Consider the following 20,469-nt stretch of genomic DNA (forward strand, 5'->3'; position numbering starts at 1 on the left):
GACAGCGGAGCTGGATGAGTCTGTTGAAGAAAGTGCTCCGCTGTCCCTGCAGTAGGTGGTGGAGAGGGTGGTCCGGGTTATCCAATATGGATAATAGTTTAACAGCCATACACAAACCTTGCCTTAAACAGCTACAGCCTAAATTTGGCACTATTTTGATCTGATTAAAGATTAAGATAACAAGATCTATTTGTATTATATCTTAAATTATTTAATATTTTCTATCATAATTTGTCTCTGTATTTTAGTATGTCTCTTAACTTTTGCACTGTATCTATCGTTACACAAGAAAACCCTGAAGATAAATTCCTATTGTGTGCAAACCTACTTGGCAGTAAATCTGTAGCCGATTGATAATATTTCCGACAGCGCTTGAACGTCACACCACACATGAAACGTGCTTTTGACCACGCCCCATTTTCTATAGTAGGGCGTGGAAAGGCCGTTGCTGTGGTTTCTGTTGTTGATGTCAAAAAGTTACACAAGCCAGGGGATGGGGTTTTACAACAAGGACGGTTTCACAACAGTGAGAGAGGCTCCACGCTTCACCACCCATCTCCTCCGGTCACATCTTTGAGGGGGGGGTCATTACAGAGAAACACCACAAACACTCAATCACTGGAGAACCATTTCACAGATGTGTCCACGTCTTCTCTCTCTCTACACAACAAACGTGAAAGAAACACGTTTTTTTTTTTTTTTTTAAGTGACCGGGGATATTCCGGTATGTTAACGTTGATTTGTTCTCGGTCGTCGCAAAACAAGTAGCTCACAGTCCGTCTGGACCGCGCGGTCGAAGGCTCCGATTGCGCTTCACGTTGGGGGACAATTGTGTCCTGAGAAGTCTTCACTTGTATTATATATCACAAGATATTTCAGCCATGGAGTTGAGTTCAGTGATCTTAACGACCGGGAGCTCCGTCGGATTTTTCCGACTCGTCAACACTGGGTTCCGAAAGATGCCCATGCCTGAATCCGCCTGCAGGAATGCATGGAAGTGGAGAAACATCTCCACATCCATTGTGCACAGTTGTATCACTGCGATATGGGCAGTTGCGTGGTGAGTTAAAACCGCTTTATTCCGTTTGAATGAAATCATGATTCTGATTGAAAATGCATACTTTACGCATGTTTATCTCGCGAGCATGGTTTTTTATAAATGGGTGCTGGCTTTTGGCGCCGGGTTTGTTCAAAAAATGTTTGACCTTAATTGTTGCCATGCTGTTTGGCCAGATCCTCTTCCAATAACTCAGGATAGATTTAAATATATGATATAACCTATGAAGGAGCTTATGACTGGCACTGACTAAAGTATACTTTATTGTATAGATATCACTCCCAAATAAAGTTCCTCAAACTGTAAAAACACAACCTTTTTCAACCTATTTATCCGAACTCCTGTGTTCATCTTTGCAGCTTTTTCCTTCACCCACAGATGGCTGAAGATTTGATAGAAACCCACTCTGTGTTTTCTCACGCTTTGGTGTCGTTTTCTATCGGTGAGTAGCCTGCCAGCACTTCTACAGTGTTCATTTATGAATTGTGCTCCGTGTTTACTGAATGGGCTGGGTCAGGGTGTTGGTGCACCCATGGGCGCTGCCATCATAAGGGGAAATTTGGAAGTGACACTATCCATCCCATGGTGTCCTTTTACTTTTTGCCACCCTGACTGCTCAATGAATTAGCTGTTGAAATGTTGATATGGTTCATCGTTTCTCAAGTTTCTACAATTCACTGATATTGTTCATTTTTACTATATTGTAGTATAATGGAAAATATAAAGGTTTACCAGGGTCTTTAAAATTTAAAAACATTCTCACTGGCCTATTTATGAATGAATTAGAGAGGGTCATTATTTATTATGGGGTGTGTTCTCGTGTGTACCCTCACTTTAATTTGACTCTGACCACATTTACAAGTTCTCTCGTCCTGTAGATTTTTTCTACTAAATTGCATCTTCGACAATGTAGGCTACATAGACTTTTACCATCTACTCTCTGTAAACCAAATTAGAGACTTGCATGGATTAGATTTAGCTTGATATCATTAAGATTTCTAAAAACACATGGGACCCCGCCTTCTTAAAATATCAACTCGCCCTGTTTTTTTTTTTTTTTTTCATTGATCCTTAATTAAAAGTGTTCTTGAAGCAACTTCTGTCACGTGAGCCATCTTAAATCCACACATTTTATTGGATTTGTGCTGGTCAACAAGCGCATCCAAGGATTCCCAGGATGTTTGACATTCCTTCAGGATGCCCGGCCCTGGAAGCTGGCAAAGCGAGGGGCAGCTTCTGTATGTGAAGATCAATGGTGGGCATTATTATCAGTCCTAGGCACCAGGCGTAACCCCGTACAGTCATGTGGCATCACCAGGACAGTAAGCGCGCAGAAAGAGTCAGTCGATTTATGCGAGCTGTGGATGTCAGATGCCAGCGGTAACAGAGAGGGGAGTCATTCACTCAAAAACACTTCTCCAGAGCCCTCCCACTGGAGATGTGGTGGGATTCTGAGGCCTCGGCGAGCTGGAGTGAGGAGTTTTGTTCTCCAGATTTGTGCATTCAGCCCGGCTCGCTGTGACACCACGCTGCAAACCTCGCAGTGGCATGCCGCAAATTATTCTCCACTTGTTGAATGGAGACCTTGTGCAACGCCTCGAAACAATGTCTGTCAGTGGAACCCAACGATGGTTATCGGCCCGTGGGTGCGATACCTTCAACACTCTCCATGTTGCTATGATTGACCAATTTAAAGAATAATCCTCACTAGCTGTGGTGTTTCATCCATAGAATAGAAAAGTAAATTACCTCTTAATACAGTTAAAAAAGAGACACACTGCACAACAAGTGAAGTTTAAACAGACTGTAGAAAGAAAAAGCCACAGTGAAAAGATGTTTACATGCCTCAGTAACATGGCCAGGATCAGACTAAGCCAGATGTTTGAATCGGGTTTCTTAGACTTCTAACAGAGACGTAACTATGTTCTGTCAGCCTGAAACCCGGGTTGTTTGACTAACTGGTTTGATGTAGACATACCAATGAATGTCACTTATCAGGAATTTGAGTGCATCACTTTGGAGGATTAAAAAAACAAAACACAAAAACTTCTTCCTGCTCAAACATTAGTTGGTAGTCGATGGAAAGTCAAGTCAGTTTAATTTGTTCTCAGTGTAGACATTGGCCATGCAACGTAAAGAGTAATACTCTATTTTCCCCTTCTATGTCACTCAGTCAATCTTTGTTCTACCTGTATGTTTTTAATACAGATGTGTCAGCACTGAATGACTCATTATAAAAACACAAGACAAAGAAAAGGGATGTCAGTTAACTGCCTTTTTTTGTTACTGAGTCCCATGCAGCTCCAATTGGCTGTTTGTGGCTAAACTCGACCAAAGCTCTTGTTGAAAAGACCCCTTGGCGTGGAGTCCCCCCCCCTGTCCGTTGTCAATGCCCTTATGAAATTGTATGAGCCAGATAATGCAAATGAAATCTTTTGATAATGATTGATTGATGATTTGCTAATGGTAAGAACAAACATGTCGCCATATTGGGTCCCCCGTGTCACTTTTCCAACACAATGAGGTTAATTCCAGTCCCACCAAAGCCCCCAGCTCCCTCGCAGCCCTTCATCCTCAACACTTCATTATTTCTCCAGCATTTTGAATAGATGTCACCATGGATACGGCTGGTTGGTGGATATGAATAGCTTCTCTCCAAGACGCATCTTGCTTGCCATCGCTGTTGTCATGGAAGCAGCCCCAAGACGCATCTTGCTTGCCATCGCTGTTGTCATGGAAGCACCCCCCCCCCCCCCCCCAAAAAAAACAACAACAACATTTTGACGCTTCACTTGCCAAATAGCTTTGTCCTGCTTTGGTTGATTGAATTGCTGAACCTAAAGATGTCGTTCACATTGGCTGAATGCTCTCTATCCTCACAGGTTACTTCATCTATGACTTCCTTGACATGTTGGAGAACCAGAAGCTGACTCAGGCCTGGGAGCTTCTCTTCCATCACATTGTGGTAGGTCCTATAAGCAGTACGGTCCCAGTTACTAATAAGCTTTGTTCCAAAGGTGTTGCAATTCCAGTAGACTAGATCTAACTCTTCAGAAATAGGTAGAAATCCTCTGTAGGCCTACCTATGAATCCATTTTACAGTATGTCAATGTACAGATAAATCAAGCGGGGCAACCCCAGCACACCTTTCAGAAGCACATACATAGGACAGACATTCCAGACTTTCTTGTCTAGTGACAAAGGAGAGCACAAGTGACAAAAGAACAAAGAGACAATCACTCCTGTGTGACAGACCCTTCTCCCTTGCCAAGCATTCAGCCTACTTTCATTCAAGAAAGTAGCAAGGAAGCACCATTCAGATCAGTTAACCCTTCCCTTATTCCTGCGTTTCAACCCTATGGAAAATAACCTCAAGTGGAAGTATAGATCTACATCCTGACTGCATATTTTCTCTCTCTACTTGTGACTGCGTGACCTACATCTAAGACCGCGTTGCTGTGGTGCGTTGCTTTCTGTTGCCAAGTTCTCGTCTTGTTATTGTAGTGTATCACTCACCGCGCAAGAGCTGTTTATTAAAAAAAAAAAAAAATTGGAAGTGTTTCTGGCAGGATTGGAGTGGATTTGCACTGTGCAGAAGCCACGATTTATGTGTGTGTTTGGTTGTTAATGCAGACATGTCTTTAAAACCCAAAGTACGTGGAAATAATTCTTTGGAGAAGTCAGAAATTAGGCCTATGAGGACGTGGCTCGCCGCGTTCCAGTAACAGATTTATATAAGGAAATCCTTAAAAACCTTGCTTAATATGGCCGTATACTTTATGTATGAATATGTGCATACAGTATATACAAATGTAAACATACACTTTGATATAGAGACATATTCTGTCCTGATAAATATCACTTTAAAGGAACAGTGTGCCGGACTGTCAGGTTGCACATTGCAAACCAACTAAATACCCCATCGCTCACCCCTTCCTTTCCCAAGTGTGTAGAGAACTACGGTGGCCTTCAGGGAACGTAACAAGGCCGACTCCGTGGAAGAGGACACAGTCCCTATATGTAGATATGAAGGGCTCATTCTAAGCTAACAAAAACACAAAGATTCTTAGTTTAAGGTGGTCATACACTAACAAAAACAAAGTTATGAATATTATGTTCCATGTCCGCCAATAAATCTCCCTAAATCCTACACACTGGTCCTTTTAAGAGTAACGTCTTGACATTTCAAGTGTACTCTGGTAAATATCTGTCCCGTACATTTACATACAAAACAACTCTTTAATGTCAGTTGGAACCCCTTTTCAGTAACTCTCTCACACAAACACTCTGAGGGCTTTTACACAAGCATGGAGGCTGAAAATGTGCCAGGAAACTGGCAAAAGTTTTTATCAACTGGCCCACATTTCTACTGGTTTAGGTAGTCTGATGGCAGCGTGATAAGCTATGGGAATTCCTTGCAACAAACACGCAGCATACCAACCACCATAACAGACCAGATGCAGTATTTGCGCATAAACACATAACACACATGTTGGGAAATAGTAAACATTTGAAAGAGTTTCCCGTGTCGGTTGCTGGAGAGTCACTATTTCATCGTGTGCCGTCATCGAGCCTTAGTGCAGAACCTGAGGTAGATTTGCCCAAAAGTATAATTTCACTGAATGCACCAACAGTGTACAAAATACTCGTCACTTGATCACTTTTACTCAAGTCAAATATGAATGTCCTCCCTTATTCTCAGGATGCGTCTGGTTAGGTATTGACCTGATGATGATTGATGATTGTACTAGCCTGTGACATCAGGGGCCCTTTGTTTCTAAACAAGGTTAAACCCACACCTGAGTCAATCTCTGCCAGGTGAGAACCAGTGTTTCAGTGGCGGAAATGCTAAGAGTCATTGAGGAACACTTGTGGGAACCAGCTATTACACCGAAGCAGTTGTTGGTGGCAAAGGCCTAACAGAGGTTGGGAGAAGATTGACGTGTTGTTGTGTTATCTGAAAGTCTTGTTTTTTTCCCTTGTTCACTTCCTGAAAGCCTTATGAATGGATGCTTTGGCCATGCCAGCTGGCCTCTGACTGTCACCAGAGTGTGGGAGGCACGGAGACTTCTTCCTCATTCACATGGCTTTCTGTGTTTCTCAGAGAGCTCACTCTCTTTCTCTGAACTCCCTTCGTTTCTCAATTGTACCATCATCAAAACTTGAACTCATTCTTTTCTATGATGTTAGCCTCCTGACTTCCACAGATCTTTGTGAAAGGCCATCGTCCTCCAACAATCTTGTCCTCATGTGGCCTTTTTTTATTATTATTTTGTTGGCTTCTTTCTTGTTCTTTTTATGCAACTTTTATAAATTAGGTTATTGCGTTAGAGGTTCATGAAGGGTTGTAAAGAGAGAGCCCTGACGTAGGCTTGATTTACAAAAAACCTCCGCAAACATCACAATGGAAACGTACCATGCTGCATGTACAGCATTTATGTGTGACTGAACAAACGATCTATACGTAACGCAAGGGTGTGTCTTGAGTGGAAACATTTTGAACACTGTGTCAACAATTGATTACAAAAACGGTTGATCTCACTTTTCTCGTCTGCTCTTATGCTTTGTTTTGACCCCAATCCTCCTCCACCACTTTTTGTCCTCTCAATTGGGGCATCTCCATGTCTTTACTCACCACTGAGGGTTTCCTCTGTTATTCAAGCATGCAGGGAAACAGCACGAGGTGTAACATGAGTTTTTGTTGATCCCCGTTGTCGCAGTCTAGGAGAAATAATGAAGTCAAACATTCCATGGGAAGTTTTTTTTCCCCCTTCTTATTGACTGAAGTGGAGATTACAGCTTCTTGTTTCTGTTTGAGAAGCATGCGGGCTCTGCCACCATCACTCACGCCTGATGAGATCCTGTCTGCCATAAGCTCATGCTTCCTTTGGAAAACAGGAAGTCACGATAGTTCTGCCAGAAATAAGGTGCCTGCTTCTAAGGAGAATATGTATGCACCTACTATATATATATATATATATGTTAGTAGGTGCAGACACAACATGCAGAAGTTATTATAAATAGACATGAGGCCTGTTAAGAGTTGTGCTTAAGAAAGAGTAGGGTTGAATGTAATTTGTTGTTTTTTGCCTTTGTTTACACTGGACTAACTGCAGTGCATATGGTTAATGTAAAACTGAGGTCTGTTTGCCGTTCTTGTCTGCATGTTGAGAAGGTTTCAGCCTTGTTTGCCCATGACTCTTGGAAATAGTGAGCTTGTAATTAAAAATATGAGCCAGAAGTGAAGGATGCCAAGCAGAGGGGCAGATCATTTGTTCCGTGCTCCAGCGAGAGCATGTGAATAGCAGTATGTCCAAAGTAGTCTTGAGCTATTCATCGATAATACACAGTGGAAACACCGAGTGAACCGGCTCCTCTGCTCTCTCTCTCTCTCTTTCTCTTTCTCTCTCTCTCTTTGGCCTCTCTCAGGGGAATCCTGAAGTTTTGCAGCATGTTTGTTGTTTCCTTCCATTTAAGCCTCTCACCCCACTCTCATTAGGCAGAATTCAATTATCTTCGTGAAGAGGGCCCAAGGCAGACAATCTTCTCAAACAGATCAGGGCTGCAAAGGTTAATCAGCTTTTTAAAAATCCGTGCGGTTTCCAATCACATCTGTTTTTCTCGTCTTTTCTTCGAATCTAAAGCAGCACGCTTGTCCGTCCTTGAATATTCTCCCCACTCTGCCACTTATATGGATCTTAGTCGAGTAACATTTCATCATCATTTATATTTCAATTAGTGTCAGCGAATACTTAAGTTCACAAGTTGCTCTTACTCACACAAATGAAGAATTTTGTGACAAACTGGGAAAGTAATTGATTTCTTAACTGCAATGATCAGCCACATTTACTCAGGTTTGAATGAAGTAAACGTGTTGATCAAACAGAAATATAAACACTTATGCTGCAGTAATATAAATGTCGCTCCACCTTTTGTAATCTTCCTCAAAGCCTTTTTACGGATTTTAAGTGTGAAATTTAAAATTCAAAGTTTGTTTGGGCATCTCCAAGAACTTTCATATTGTTTGAAAGTCTGAAGCCGTTTACCTGTCTGATTACATTCATTGTTGTCAAGTTTGTGGCATTCAAGCAGGTTCCCAGCAAGTTTATCTCTATATTTGGTTCGAACGTTTCTTTGTTGGAGTTTACATGAGTTTACATGAGTGATGCAATGTTGCTGGTAAAAATAAGAATTTGAATTATTGTTTAATGTTCAGAGGGGTTTCGTCTACACCCACCTCCTTCTGTTGGTGGATGGTATATAAGGAGTTCAGTTGATTTACTAAAACAACAGCACCTTTCTGTGTGTTTTTACGCTGGAAATCCTCCAAGGAGCTTCAACCTCAGTCACATTTTTTCTCTCTTGAAGGTTCATCTTGTAGCAACCTCGGATATAAGTGGAACTTGTCTCAGTTTACCAGGCATGAAAACGGATATTTGTGGGGAGAGCGTGAAGCTGTCTCACGTAACCACTAGGGAATGTCAATTCCTGCAGCGGGGAAACATTGTATTTGGTTGTTGGCCATGTTGCGAATGCTTTGACACCACATCTCTACATCTTCAGCTCTGTAGAACCTGATTATCCTGTATGCCTCTTTTGCTTTATCACTTCCCTTTTCTTTGCTCCAGCTACTCCTTCCACTAGTGGCTGGGTGTCTGAATAGCACGGACCAGCAGCCTAATGTGGCAGCAGTACAGACAAATGGACTGCAGTGGGCAGATTTGAAATCCCTAAAGCCTCTGTGGTTTGAGGTCTCCATTGTTGCTGAGGTGTCCCTGTTTATTCAAACGTATCCGAAGTTCAACTGGTCCATTTCCTAATGGATGTACGTCCTCCAGTGGTAGATCTTGCATTGACAAGAGCATTATGAAGCATTCTGTTGAGTGTTTAGTGTCAAATAGAAGTGTGGCGCATGGTTTTTAATATATCCTTATGTTGTCTTTTCATTCTTTAAACAGCCAGGGTTCTTGATATTTTATAGCAGCAACTGAATTTCATGTTTTTGTTTTGGCTAGCCAGCCCACAGTTATATTTCCAGCCATCCACAATCTGTGGGCGCGGCCACTCCTCCTTATTGACCCACGCTTTGGTGTCACAAACCACATGGAACGAGGTTTGTGTGTTAAGAATCGCTATCGTAAGATCCGTTGTTTTCACTGAAATGTTCGTAAAACTTAGCTGAGTGAGAAGGCTTCGGACGATGCAAAGACAACAATTTCACACCACAGACTGAGGATGATGATGGCCAATGAGATTGCAGAGAGAGACACTTATTGCAAAATAGAAAATTCAACGTGTACATGAGTTTTTTTTGGCGGGGAAAGATGGGTCATGTGTGTGTGTGTGTGTGTGTCTTAGCAGTCTCCTCTTTTTGGCGGGGAACCCCAGAAAGTTCCCCCCTCCACTCTGTGTGGATCCTGACAGGAGGACAGACATCTGGTCTCCACATGAACCTCAGGCTTCCTAGAGAGAGGGAGAGAGAGACACACACACACACACACATATGCAGCAAACCTCCTGCTTCCTGAAGGGGCTTCTGCAAATGTGTGCACCCCCTCAAAACGTTTCTGTGCTGCAGCTCCACTTCATATATCACACACGCTGCCTTGTTCTCAACCCCCCTATCTTTGTAAGACCACCAAACATCTCCCCCATCCCCCCTCGTACACCTGCCCTCTGCAGCTTGTACCACCCACTCGCATGGCTACAAACCAATGAGAGCCTCTGGTAGTATCATATTTCACTTTTGTGTTTTTGTTTTCCCCTCATGGTATGGCTGTCTTACATTGAGGAATTTCCCTCAACGGTTTACAATCATCTAAAGGTAACAGACAAAATAAAATCCACGGATTAAGTGAGGCTGCTTCTTGTCTCTTTATCGAACACAATAATGCTACCGTGAGGCTCTGAAAAGCTGCAGTCACTGTGGACTGTTAAAAGCATCAAAATTGCTGTCAGCCTTCAATATGTGTGTGTGACCTGTCTTCAGAAGTCGGGTTCATATTTGCTGATATCATGTTATTACACAGTAGCAAAGTCTAAATTGCGATCGAAACTCATTTGACATGCGTTACATGTCTGTTACATTGTCCATTACCGTGAGCATTTGAGAGTGAGAGCGCGCATACTGCATGCCCGAACAAACCGCAACCTCACATTGAGCAATTGTAGTAAGTAGAGTTGAACCATTTCAGTGTTATAAATAAACAAGTAAACGTTAAAGTGTCCGATCTCGATGCTAGAAGTGTTGCGTTCCCATGAACAAACGGGAAAATCATCAGATCTCAAGAGCTTTCTGGTGCTTCCTGGTCCTAATGAGCGTTAAGAGCATTGGGAATCTTTCTTTGGCCACTCTGAGGAGTGAGGTAATGACTGACATACAGTACTCACAAAGCAACTCAAACCACCGCTCCTCCCTTCACACCCGGTGCCTGACTACTACAAGTGACCACCATTCATGAAAAATCACACCTATTAACATTCATAGAGCCTCACCCCGATGTCTCATGTGAAGATGAGGGAAAAGACTCTCTCAGCTTGAAATAGCACACATACAGTACACTTACAAATGAATACCCACGCAGTCCTAATTGATCACAGTCGCCTTGAATAATTGTAGTTCTGACTGGATGCTTGTGACAGCGAGGCACTGAAGTGGCTTGCTGTGCTGCTGTCAGCTGACGGGATTTAACGCAAGTCGCATGATAGTAGTTATGACCACCATCCCTCAGTCCTCTAGTGTGTGTGTGTGTGTGTTTGAACTTTGAACTATGTATGTGTGTGTAATCATTACCGTCTCATGTTTCCAGGCTGCACATCCTACATACATTTTCTCTCATTAACTTGGAGCTTTTTGGAAAGCCCTCCCACCCGCTCATCACCCCACAGCTGGTCGGCCTATCAGATGGCGAACGTTTCTCCATTGAGCTTCCTATTAGTTTCCTCTCCATCAGCTTCACTCGGCCATTTCCTGTCACTTTATGACCGGTATTTAGGAAGCACTGTCTAGGGTCCAACAATGTATTTTTAGGAGAGGTAACATTTTTCGCGTTCTTACATCTTAAGAGGACAGAGAATAATGCTTTTGTTAAATAAATTATTCTTCAAACTGTTCAACTGTTCTGTTGGTAAATGCTCTGCCATCACCAGTGATCTTTGTGACATAAATTCATGGCGTGTTGTGGTCGAGACTCACTGGACTTTGAAAGCTGTATTTTAAGGCAGAAGTAAGGATTCATTGTTTTTCTCACAATAAAATGTATTGAGAACGCTCTAAGTTGGTATTTAAAGATAAAATGAGGCATTTAGCTTTTCGTAAATATTGCATTATAATTAAATGAGAGAATAAAACGCAATACAGATTTGTTGGTGTATGGTTCAGTTTTAGACAAACCTTCAGAAAGTAGAATATGTGTCAAAATAGTCTGCTTATATTTTGAAAACCATTGAGGCTTTGCTGTCATTGAAGGAAAAGTATCCTAGACGCCATTAAAAAATTAAATAAGCAGAGCAAATGATAATAATAAATAAAGAATAATGCCACCTTAAATTTCTTAAATCCTTCTTTGTAAACTGTTATATTTTAAAAGCATACTTTCACGGACAAAATAACACCTTTTAGCATTTTTTTTATTATACCAGTTTTTACAAAGAAAACTGGTATAATGAATTAGAAGTGCTAAGTGCTGCTAAGATATAATGATGTTCAAGTGTAGTATACGTATACTATATTTTTATGAGTATACTTTTAATTTTACATATTTAATCGGCTCAATCTAAAACCTATGTTCCCTGTAATGGCTTTATACACCTGTTGACAGTACTCACACCTTGTTATTCCAGTTCAAGCTATAGTTAAAACCTGAATACTAACTTTGGTGGAATGTGATGACGGACGCTCTTTTCCATGTGTCAGAGTGCTGACGGTCACATATCTTAAATGTCTGTGGTTTGGTTTTCCAATGCTTACATCTCCTCAGAAAAGCTGCTGCTAACATTGCGGTTTGTAGTTTTTGCAAGGCAAAGTAGGTGATATGATAGATAATAATTAATGATTACTTCACAAATATTTATTAAAAACATGCACACACACAAACAGGTATAGACTGTGAAGCTTCAGTGAACCTCCGGGGTTAATGACATCCATCGCCCTCCAAACCGCCATCTGTCTTTTACTTTCATCATTTAACGCTTACTTTCATAGTAAAAGAAGAAAAGGCAACAAAAAAAAAACATGCTGCACCGGTACTAAACTTGAAATTCTCCTTTGACAGCCGGAGGAAAACAGGTTTGACATGGGACACGTGACTAGGAAGGACGAGCCAGCTATTATTATTTTTAAATAATCAAGGCTATTTGCCAAAGGAGAAGCATGGGATGTGAATGTCTGTTGCACCAGTGGTGTAAGAAATGCAGGGATGTGTGTGTGTGAAACCAATACCTGCAACTGTTTAGCCTCAGGGTGAGAGAGAAGGTAGAGGCTGAACAGGTGTTATCACATCAGGCTAATGGCTCCTGGAAATCCTGCAGGCAGAGAGGGTGGGACCACACCACATACTGACTAAAGGTGGAACGATGCTTGTGCAAGACACATAAGTTGTATGTACACGTGTAAAAAAAAAAAACGTGTACCCATAACCATATGCATGTTCGCTTATGCTCAGCCCAGAGAAGCATGTTAAAACATTACTACACTGTTCACTGATTAGATCTATGAGTCTCATGATCGTCGGCTTCTGAGCAGTTTCCCCTCAACTTTTGATTTCATGTGCAGATTGAAAATAATACGTTTGCTTCATGCTTTCACAAGCTGTGTACAGAATACTTAAACAAGCAAGTCACACAAAACAATTCTTGTCAATGAAAACCGTAAAGACAAGATGGCTTTTTTTTATTTTACAGTTGAAAAAGATGCAGCTGTTTACCTTTAGCTTGTACTTTGACATTGTAACAGGTGTTATCTTTCTTTGCAACCTTCTTTGAGGCTAAACTTATCTTTTCTTTCTTTGCTTTATCTCGCCCCAGCTTTCCGTTTGAATATCGGCTCAATTTGGAAGCACGAACGTTTATCAGTCTCTGCCATCTTGACACAAACTTTCTTATCACGTGGACTTTATCCCGATTCTTGGTAGAGCTTTGATCAGGGTGCTTGAGTCCTCTTGATGGTAAAAGTCATTAGGGTTAAACGTAGGATTGATGTTTTTTTCCCCTCATGCCAGCGCCTCTTTTATTTTATCAGGTTTCACCATGTTTATACATGTTCATACCACCGTCTGCAGTACTTGCCTTCCATCTTTGCACCCAGGGTTCCCCCCTGAAAAGGGGACCAGGAGGTCCCTCACCAGGGTGCATAGAGAGCATCTAATTGAGCCCACAGGGAGAAAATGCAGGAAGAAACACCCACACCTCCTTGTTTTTCAGCCCTTTGATTGGATTTTATCCAGGTGGCTGTAAACGGTAGATTCATGAATATAAATTTAGTCCAACGGTTAAATAAAACTCATTTTTGTGGTCTTCTGTCCCATTGGAATCTAAACACCACCTTCCTCACTGTCTGTAATACTTGGTTGTTGAGTTTATTGATACCAGGCTGCGTCAGACTGTTCACGAATTATAATTTAGGTGTCGCAATTCAAAGTTAATTCTTTAGCTCACAACAAGGTCCTTTAGTAGCTGTTCTGGAGCTCTCGATCGTGTAGGTCTTCCTCAGAAGTTTGCCCATTTGTCAAGATGTTCAGATGTCCATTTTTTTCTGAGCATTTTAATAACTTCAATGTTTGTTAAAGAATCAGATTGAGAGTGTATTCTTGAAGTTGGTAAAACAATATGAACACAAACAAACAAAAACAGTCTTCTTCAAATGTAGGCGCTATACGTTGTATTTCGTAGTTTAAAACTACTCCTGTGCTACAAAACCAGCCCTTTCCCTATTTTTTTTAAATAAATAAACCTTGTGATTTAATTTGAAATGAACTGAGAATAGATTGAATGTATCTGAAGTAGTAGCACCAATATATCTGTATGAATATCTTGCCATCGTAGTTTAGACCCTGCCGGTAGCCACATGTGCGACAGGTTTCTGCCTGTCCACTAGAGTTTCTAGTTGAACAGTGGCATCGAGGCAAATCCAGCTAATGCTGGTTCAATCTAATCATCTGATGGGGGCTGGTCGGAGGATTATGGTGATTCCCTCTCAGCTCGGGGGTGCTGACAGCAGCACAGGGTGTGGGACTTGTTACCTTAATGGAGCAATATACAACATTCAGAGGCTTAATGAGTCACTATTTCCTATGTAAAGATAAAGCAGAGTAATGTCTACCTGAGCAGAGAAAAGTCACTCACCCTCTGTGTGCGTTATGTCTGAGCTTGTCCGTGCTTTATAGTGCACATTGGTGCATGTGTGTTTGCCCTACTGGCTAGCTCACTGACTGCTGCTGTGCATTGTTCTCATACGGCGGTTATGGCCGATAACGCCGTCCTGACTGATGGTGTCATTGCGGAAGTGTAGCACCAACCCTTCCGGCCTCCCCTCAGGTCAAAACTGTCAGCTCTGCAAGCCCTTTCACCATCTTGAGAGCCGCTGAGAGGCAATAGAAATGCTCCCAGTCTTGTAATTTGCACTTGTTGCCTCATCCATGCGTACAGAGACAGCAGACAGGATTTAGTTTGTCTGCTTGGCTGCTGAGCCTCATGCCGTCATATTCCCCCGATGATGACCTGGTGTGGTGAGGTCAAGTGGTCCACATAACCTTTTTATGGTTCATCACTTGTTCTTTTACTGATGGTAGATTTGAAAAAAAGGTAATGTGAAGGTGTTTGTGACAAATGGCTGCAGCATTATTGTGTGTTATATAGCGTGACCCTGTTAGCCCGCGTGCTATCAGTGTTTACTAAGGTTAGGTAACGAATAAATGGAGAAGAAACACAATAAAACAGAGATTACCACCATAAAACTAGATGTGTAGGAGGAACAAAAAAATATCCTGTTTTTTAAATTAAGAAAAACCAAGAATTGTCTCCAGTTTTGTCCACATGTCATGGTGATTTGATATGATTCTACTTCCTTTACAACGTGATCAAGTAACTCAGAGCCTTTGTTGTCTGAATTTGTCTTCTCATCATCTTATCTCAGCATTGTATAAGGGTTTGTTTTGACCTTCCCTGTACATTGTTCCATCGCGCTTTATCTTCCCAGATCAGATTAGACTTAAGATGAGCTTTACGTAAGACCACAGGTGGATGTGACTGCAGCTGTGGCCTTGGTGAGTATGTGAGTATTTATGGAGGTTAATCAGAGTGTCTGGTCTTGTATTTCCATGTCCAGGGTGTAACATATGAGGATCCTAAGGATGCTGGCTGTCTTTGCTTTGGGTTTGAACAAAGATGGATGGATGTTTTTACAACACATACACACACACACACATACACACACCACTCATTCACGTGTTGTTTTTACTGCAGGTGTAAACTGAAAACAGGGAGCACATGCACAGTATATGTTCTCCACGATGTATCTTGTCTAGTTTTAACATTTTCTGGAACCAGAAGCGTTGAGGTGCAGAGCAAACATGTGATGGATCCAGTGGTTCAGAATATTGACTGCAATGATTACACAAAATGTGTAATTCAGCCAGACGCTGGTTACCAGTTTAGCTAGTTGATTAGTTTGCTGTTTCCTGCCTCAGTGACTTTGATAACAGCGTGTCGTGACACACTTTGTTTATCCAGGAGTTTTTTAAACTCAGCATTTGCATCACCTCTCATACATTCCTGGCACCTGTCCTGTCACAGTGAAATGTCTGCCCAACACTTGTGTGTGTGTGTGTGTGTGTGTGTGTGTGTGTGTGTGTGTGTGTGTCTTTGTGTTGAATGAAAAGCCACTTGTTCTGTTGACATAACTGTTTTCCCTCCCAACCCGCTGACATTCGCGATGCAGGCAGTTTTCATTGTCGTCATTGTAATTGTTCACCGACATTGTTCGTCATCACTGTCACTACCTGACAACAGGTGAACACTTTGATTTGTGTTGGGACTATTGTATGTGCTGTGTGAGTCAGAGCCAATCCTCAACTCCCTGTTTGGATTGTTCAGCTGCAGAAATCACAGTTCAACTCTGCGTTTTCCTCGGTTGGCAATGGGGCCTGAGGACAGAGGTTTCTGTGTGAATGGCCAGAATTGGCCAGGACCCCGTGTTGGATCTGTGCCCCCCCAAAAACATTTTGATGACAGTTTTAATTGTTGATCGTTTTTGGAGGAGTGTGAGCAGTGCCCTCACGGTGAACTTAACTAGAAATGCAGCCACGACTATGTGAACTTGCAGGAATTGAAACGTGTCCAGTGTCGAACACCTTTTGAACTCAACATCTTTGAGCTCAAGACACACAACATCTGTTGCTTGTCTGGCCGTCCAGGGAGAGATACTGTATATGAAGGCAAATCACTTGATTGAAGAGATCCCTCTTTGATTCTTCCCTTTTTTTTTTTTTTCTTTATCTGAAGCGAGGGTGGAAGGACAGATGGTGCCATATGCTGTACAGATTGTAAAGCCCCTTTAGGCCAATGAATGATTTAGGTTACATAGATAAAATAGGCTTTACTAACTTGATTTTAGCGGTCCCTGTGGACGAAAGCGGTCGTGTTTCTGAGCACCAGAGTCCCTTTTAGAAAACCTCTCATTTTACTGCAGCAGGGTCTGGTTCTCCCGTGACTCCCTTCCCGAATTAAATATATACCTTCTCGCTGAATGTCTCATTTACTTATGTAGTCATATAGAGGCATCAGTATGAAATTGAGACTGTTTCATAACCAGTTCAAATGTCCTCACAGTAACCTTAATGTAAGAGTCAATGAGGGCCAGTGTGCTGCTGTCTTTTGTACACTCGTGCACAAACACAAGATGCTTCTCCAACTGAGCCCTGAATGAGGGTCACGGTTGTTCTCTCACACCGCCATGTATCCCATCCAGTCATCAAAGACGCACTAACAAACCACAGACATGACGCACTTTGGACTGCTCTCCACTTAGTAGTGCTCTTTCACTATCTCCCCATCACTACCACCATACACTCTTGTTTTTTAAACATGGCAGTTTAGGTGGCCACAAGCCTGAGATTGTAGTGCGGTCTGTTTTTGTCCTCCGTCTACTACGAGTGTGCTCGGAGTGCAAATGAAGCTGGTGAAGTTGGTGTGCCGGCTCCTGAACACATCTGTTTAGGTATAAACACTTTTGTGAATTCTACATTTTACAGCTGCAACACAGCTGCTGTGTGAGTGTGTTTGATGGCAGATTCCCACTTCTGTCACAACATATCAGATCCCCCAGCAGACGGGATTTGTTGAGTTGCCTGTGTTGAGCTGGTTTTCAGCGGTGTTGCTGCCATCTTGTGGGGATGTTTTGTAAGTTGGTTACGACACAAACTTTCATAAGAACTGCTCAGCAGACATGAGTCATGGGGGTGGCTGGTGACCTTCCACATGGTTATTAAGTAAGATACTGCCTGAAGTGAAAAAAAGGGCGTTTAGACGTCAGCACTGAGAAAGAGTTGAAATATGGAAAATTAATCTAATCTGAGAGTTATGAAATATTTCCTCTTAAACCTACTGCTTTCACTAAATGTAAAGCAATCCTCTTGATTTAAATGTATTAGATTAGATTGTCACTTTATCCACTCACTGCCTGAAGATAGACACGATCCTCAAAGCCGCCTCTTATGACAACCAACAACATTGCTTATATTAATGTACATTTATATATTTATTGTTAAAACCGCGGCGTATCATGCTCTGTTGTGGTGTCATAACGGACTGCGTGCCAGTGGAAGAGCAATCCACGCAGCACTTTTATTATTACTGCCACTTGTCGTGTGTTGTTTTGTCTTATATGCCAGTGACAAAGACAAATTTCCATTTTATGCTAATCTAATAGACAATCATGGAATCTGAAGTCTTAAAGCTTAAATTGTTTTGCGCTTTTTCCTCGAAGGTTAACAAAAATGCATTTTGACATTAGAATCATTGGAATCGTGTAGGAAAATATGAGTTCATACTTGTTCGCTTCAAAACACCAGATCAGTGCATCCCTGCATTTTTACTGTGGAATAGGTGATGGCTTATGAAAATATTGTATTTGTATTCTCTCTGCCACATCCATTGTAACCTTCCTCTTCCCTGTCCTCTCTCTCACCGTCTTCCTCCGCAGGTGATCGCCTGTTTCGGCTTCTCCGTGATGTCTTCCCACTACATTGGCTTTGCCGTGGTGGCCCTGCTGGTGGAGATCAACTCCGTGTTCCTCCACCTCAGGCAAATGCTGCGTATGGCCAACAATGCGGCGGGCACGCTCTACCGGGTCAACAGCATCATCAACCTGGGCACATACGTGGTGTTTCGCATCAACACGCTGGCCTGGATGACCCGCTGGCTGGTGCTCAACAGGGACAACGTGGCCCTCCTGGCCTACACGCTGGGCAGCGTGGGAATGGCCATCATGACGTGCATGAATATTGTCCTGTTTTGTCGGCTACTCAGGAGCGACTTCTTGAAGAGCAGCGCCCGGGAGACCAAGAAAGAGAAGGAGATGTAAAGATGAGGGGAGGAAGGGACACAAGAAGGATTATAATCTATAAACGCACTCGTTACTGTATTTAAACTTCAGTTTTGGTACTGTTTTTTTTTTATTTTTTGCGTGTGTGTGTGAGATATGCTCTTATGCTGGCAGATGAATGGATCTTTTGATCTCACATACTGTACAGGTACACCGTACAACTTGTAATCAAATGGCCTCGCGTGAAACACGGATCACCCACAGCCGTAATGTTAAAAGCTACATTTCGGTGTAGTTTTAACTTTAGGCTTGTGTCCGTGTGTGTGTGTGTGTGTGTGTGTGTGTGTGTGTGTGTGTGTGTGTGTGTCTGTGTGTGTGTGTGTGTGTGTGTTCCAATAATCCTGAAGTGGCATTAGTGGCTCACTGATGGTAGGATGTAGGATTCCTTATGTGAACAATGAAAGGTCTTGTAAAACAACACCAATAGCCTTATTTCCCACGAGATGTGTTTCAGCTAAATCTGTTCTTCACAGTAATTGAAGACGCTCATAAAACAAACCCACTAACTCATTATATTTCCAAAGAAAACATAGGAAACAATTACAAGTTTCTTAAGAATAATGTTTTTATTTACCATATTGTATCGTAAATTGTCATATCCAAACCCTCTTGTTCAACACTAGCACTGCAAAGGTGAATAGATCTTTTTTTCTCCAACAAATCTCCTTAACTGAAAAGCGCCTGCTACCTCAGAAAGCTTTACTGTCAGTGTTTGGCAGGTTCTTTGTTAAAAGAGCAGAAAATAAAACCATATTTAAAAAATACCAATCCTTACTGAAGGAGAGAATAAGCTGATGGGTGAATACTTTGAAGTGGCATCTAAATAAAACAGATCAGATTTGATGACACAATGCAGAGCGGCTTGATGTTAGCTAAACAACGTCATGTTTGCCAAATGGATTTAAAACATCTAGGATAAAGAATTTAGAAATATTAGTCATAGCAGGCTTTATATTCATTAGAAATATACAGTATAACCGTAATCCTGAAAACAACCTGAGCCGATAGTGGTCATTGTGTTGAGGAGTTTCTGACTTGATTGGCTCATGGATCAATTACAAACCACCACCAATGGCAGCAGTGTCCAGCAGCAGTCAGTGATGGAGTTTTTTTTTTTTTTTTAACAAAACGGGTTTAATGACAATAGATAGCGCTACAGAAACAACTGATGTTAATGTTTTCACAGTTTGCATGTAATTCCTTTAGTGGTCTCAGAATTTGCAGCAGGAGCTCTCAGACAGGCAGAAGTTGTTATTCTTCATTTGGCCTTTAGAGGACAGCACACTCCTCAACATCACCTCAGTGATCTCAGCAAAAACAACACAAGAGACGTCTTTATTTTGAAACGTCTTTGTAGACCGGTGCCTCCTGCCTTCAATTTGAAATAGCCACAAAGCCCGGCGAGCGCTTGGAACAAACAGGTCTGAGATCTGTGAATACAGAAAAACACACGGCTGCTACAAGGCTGCCTTCTCTTACCACTCACATCATAGCATTACAGTCCTTATGTGGCCTGGAAACATGGGATGCCATATATGTTTGGCATTGTTGCTTTTTTGTGTATAATCATTGTCTTGGGGGTGAAAATGTGAATATTTGTAATTTATTTGTGCTAAAAAAGATGTGGGTTAAACAGAAAATTCAATGAATATCCCTGAAAAAAAACTCTTGATGACAGTTAAGTAAATATGATTGCGTAAGTTGTGTTGTTATGGGGCATTGTGCTTCTTTGGGTCTTCTATTTACATTATCCATATGTATACAGACCTAAAACCAGGCTGTCCAACCACATTACAAACACAGTGATTCAATG

General features: G+C 41.8%; 1 protein-coding gene across 1 annotated transcript; it reads left to right on the top strand.

The window, feature by feature from the left end:
- The first annotated feature begins 452 nt into the window (after positions 1-452).
- Positions 453-18,892, top strand: tlcd2 (TLC domain containing 2). The gene is made up of 4 exons (XM_076100631.1): positions 453-1,060; positions 1,417-1,499; positions 3,940-4,022; positions 18,255-18,892. Exons 1-4 carry the CDS (start codon positions 882-884, stop codon positions 18,633-18,635), a joined length of 726 nt encoding a protein of 241 aa, XP_075956746.1. The 5' UTR covers positions 453-881; the 3' UTR covers positions 18,636-18,892.
- Positions 18,893-20,469: the final 1,577 nt, after the last annotated feature.

This window comes from Anarhichas minor, unplaced genomic scaffold (genome assembly GCF_050575085.1).
Source record: "Anarhichas minor isolate MPS153535 unplaced genomic scaffold, ASM5057508v1 ptg000026l, whole genome shotgun sequence".
Classification (NCBI taxonomy): Eukaryota; Metazoa; Chordata; class Actinopteri; order Perciformes; family Anarhichadidae; genus Anarhichas; species Anarhichas minor.

Coding starts and splice junctions, on each gene's coding strand:
- tlcd2 (XM_076100631.1), top strand. CDS start 882: ATGGAGTTGAGTTCAGTGATCTTAACGACCGGGAGCTCCGTCGGATTT. Junction 1,500..3,939: donor TTTGGTGTCGTTTTCTATCG/GTGAGTAGCCTG, acceptor CTATCCTCACAG/GTTACTTCATCTATGACTTC. Junction 4,023..18,254: donor TTCTCTTCCATCACATTGTG/GTAGGTCCTATA, acceptor CTTCCTCCGCAG/GTGATCGCCTGTTTCGGCTT.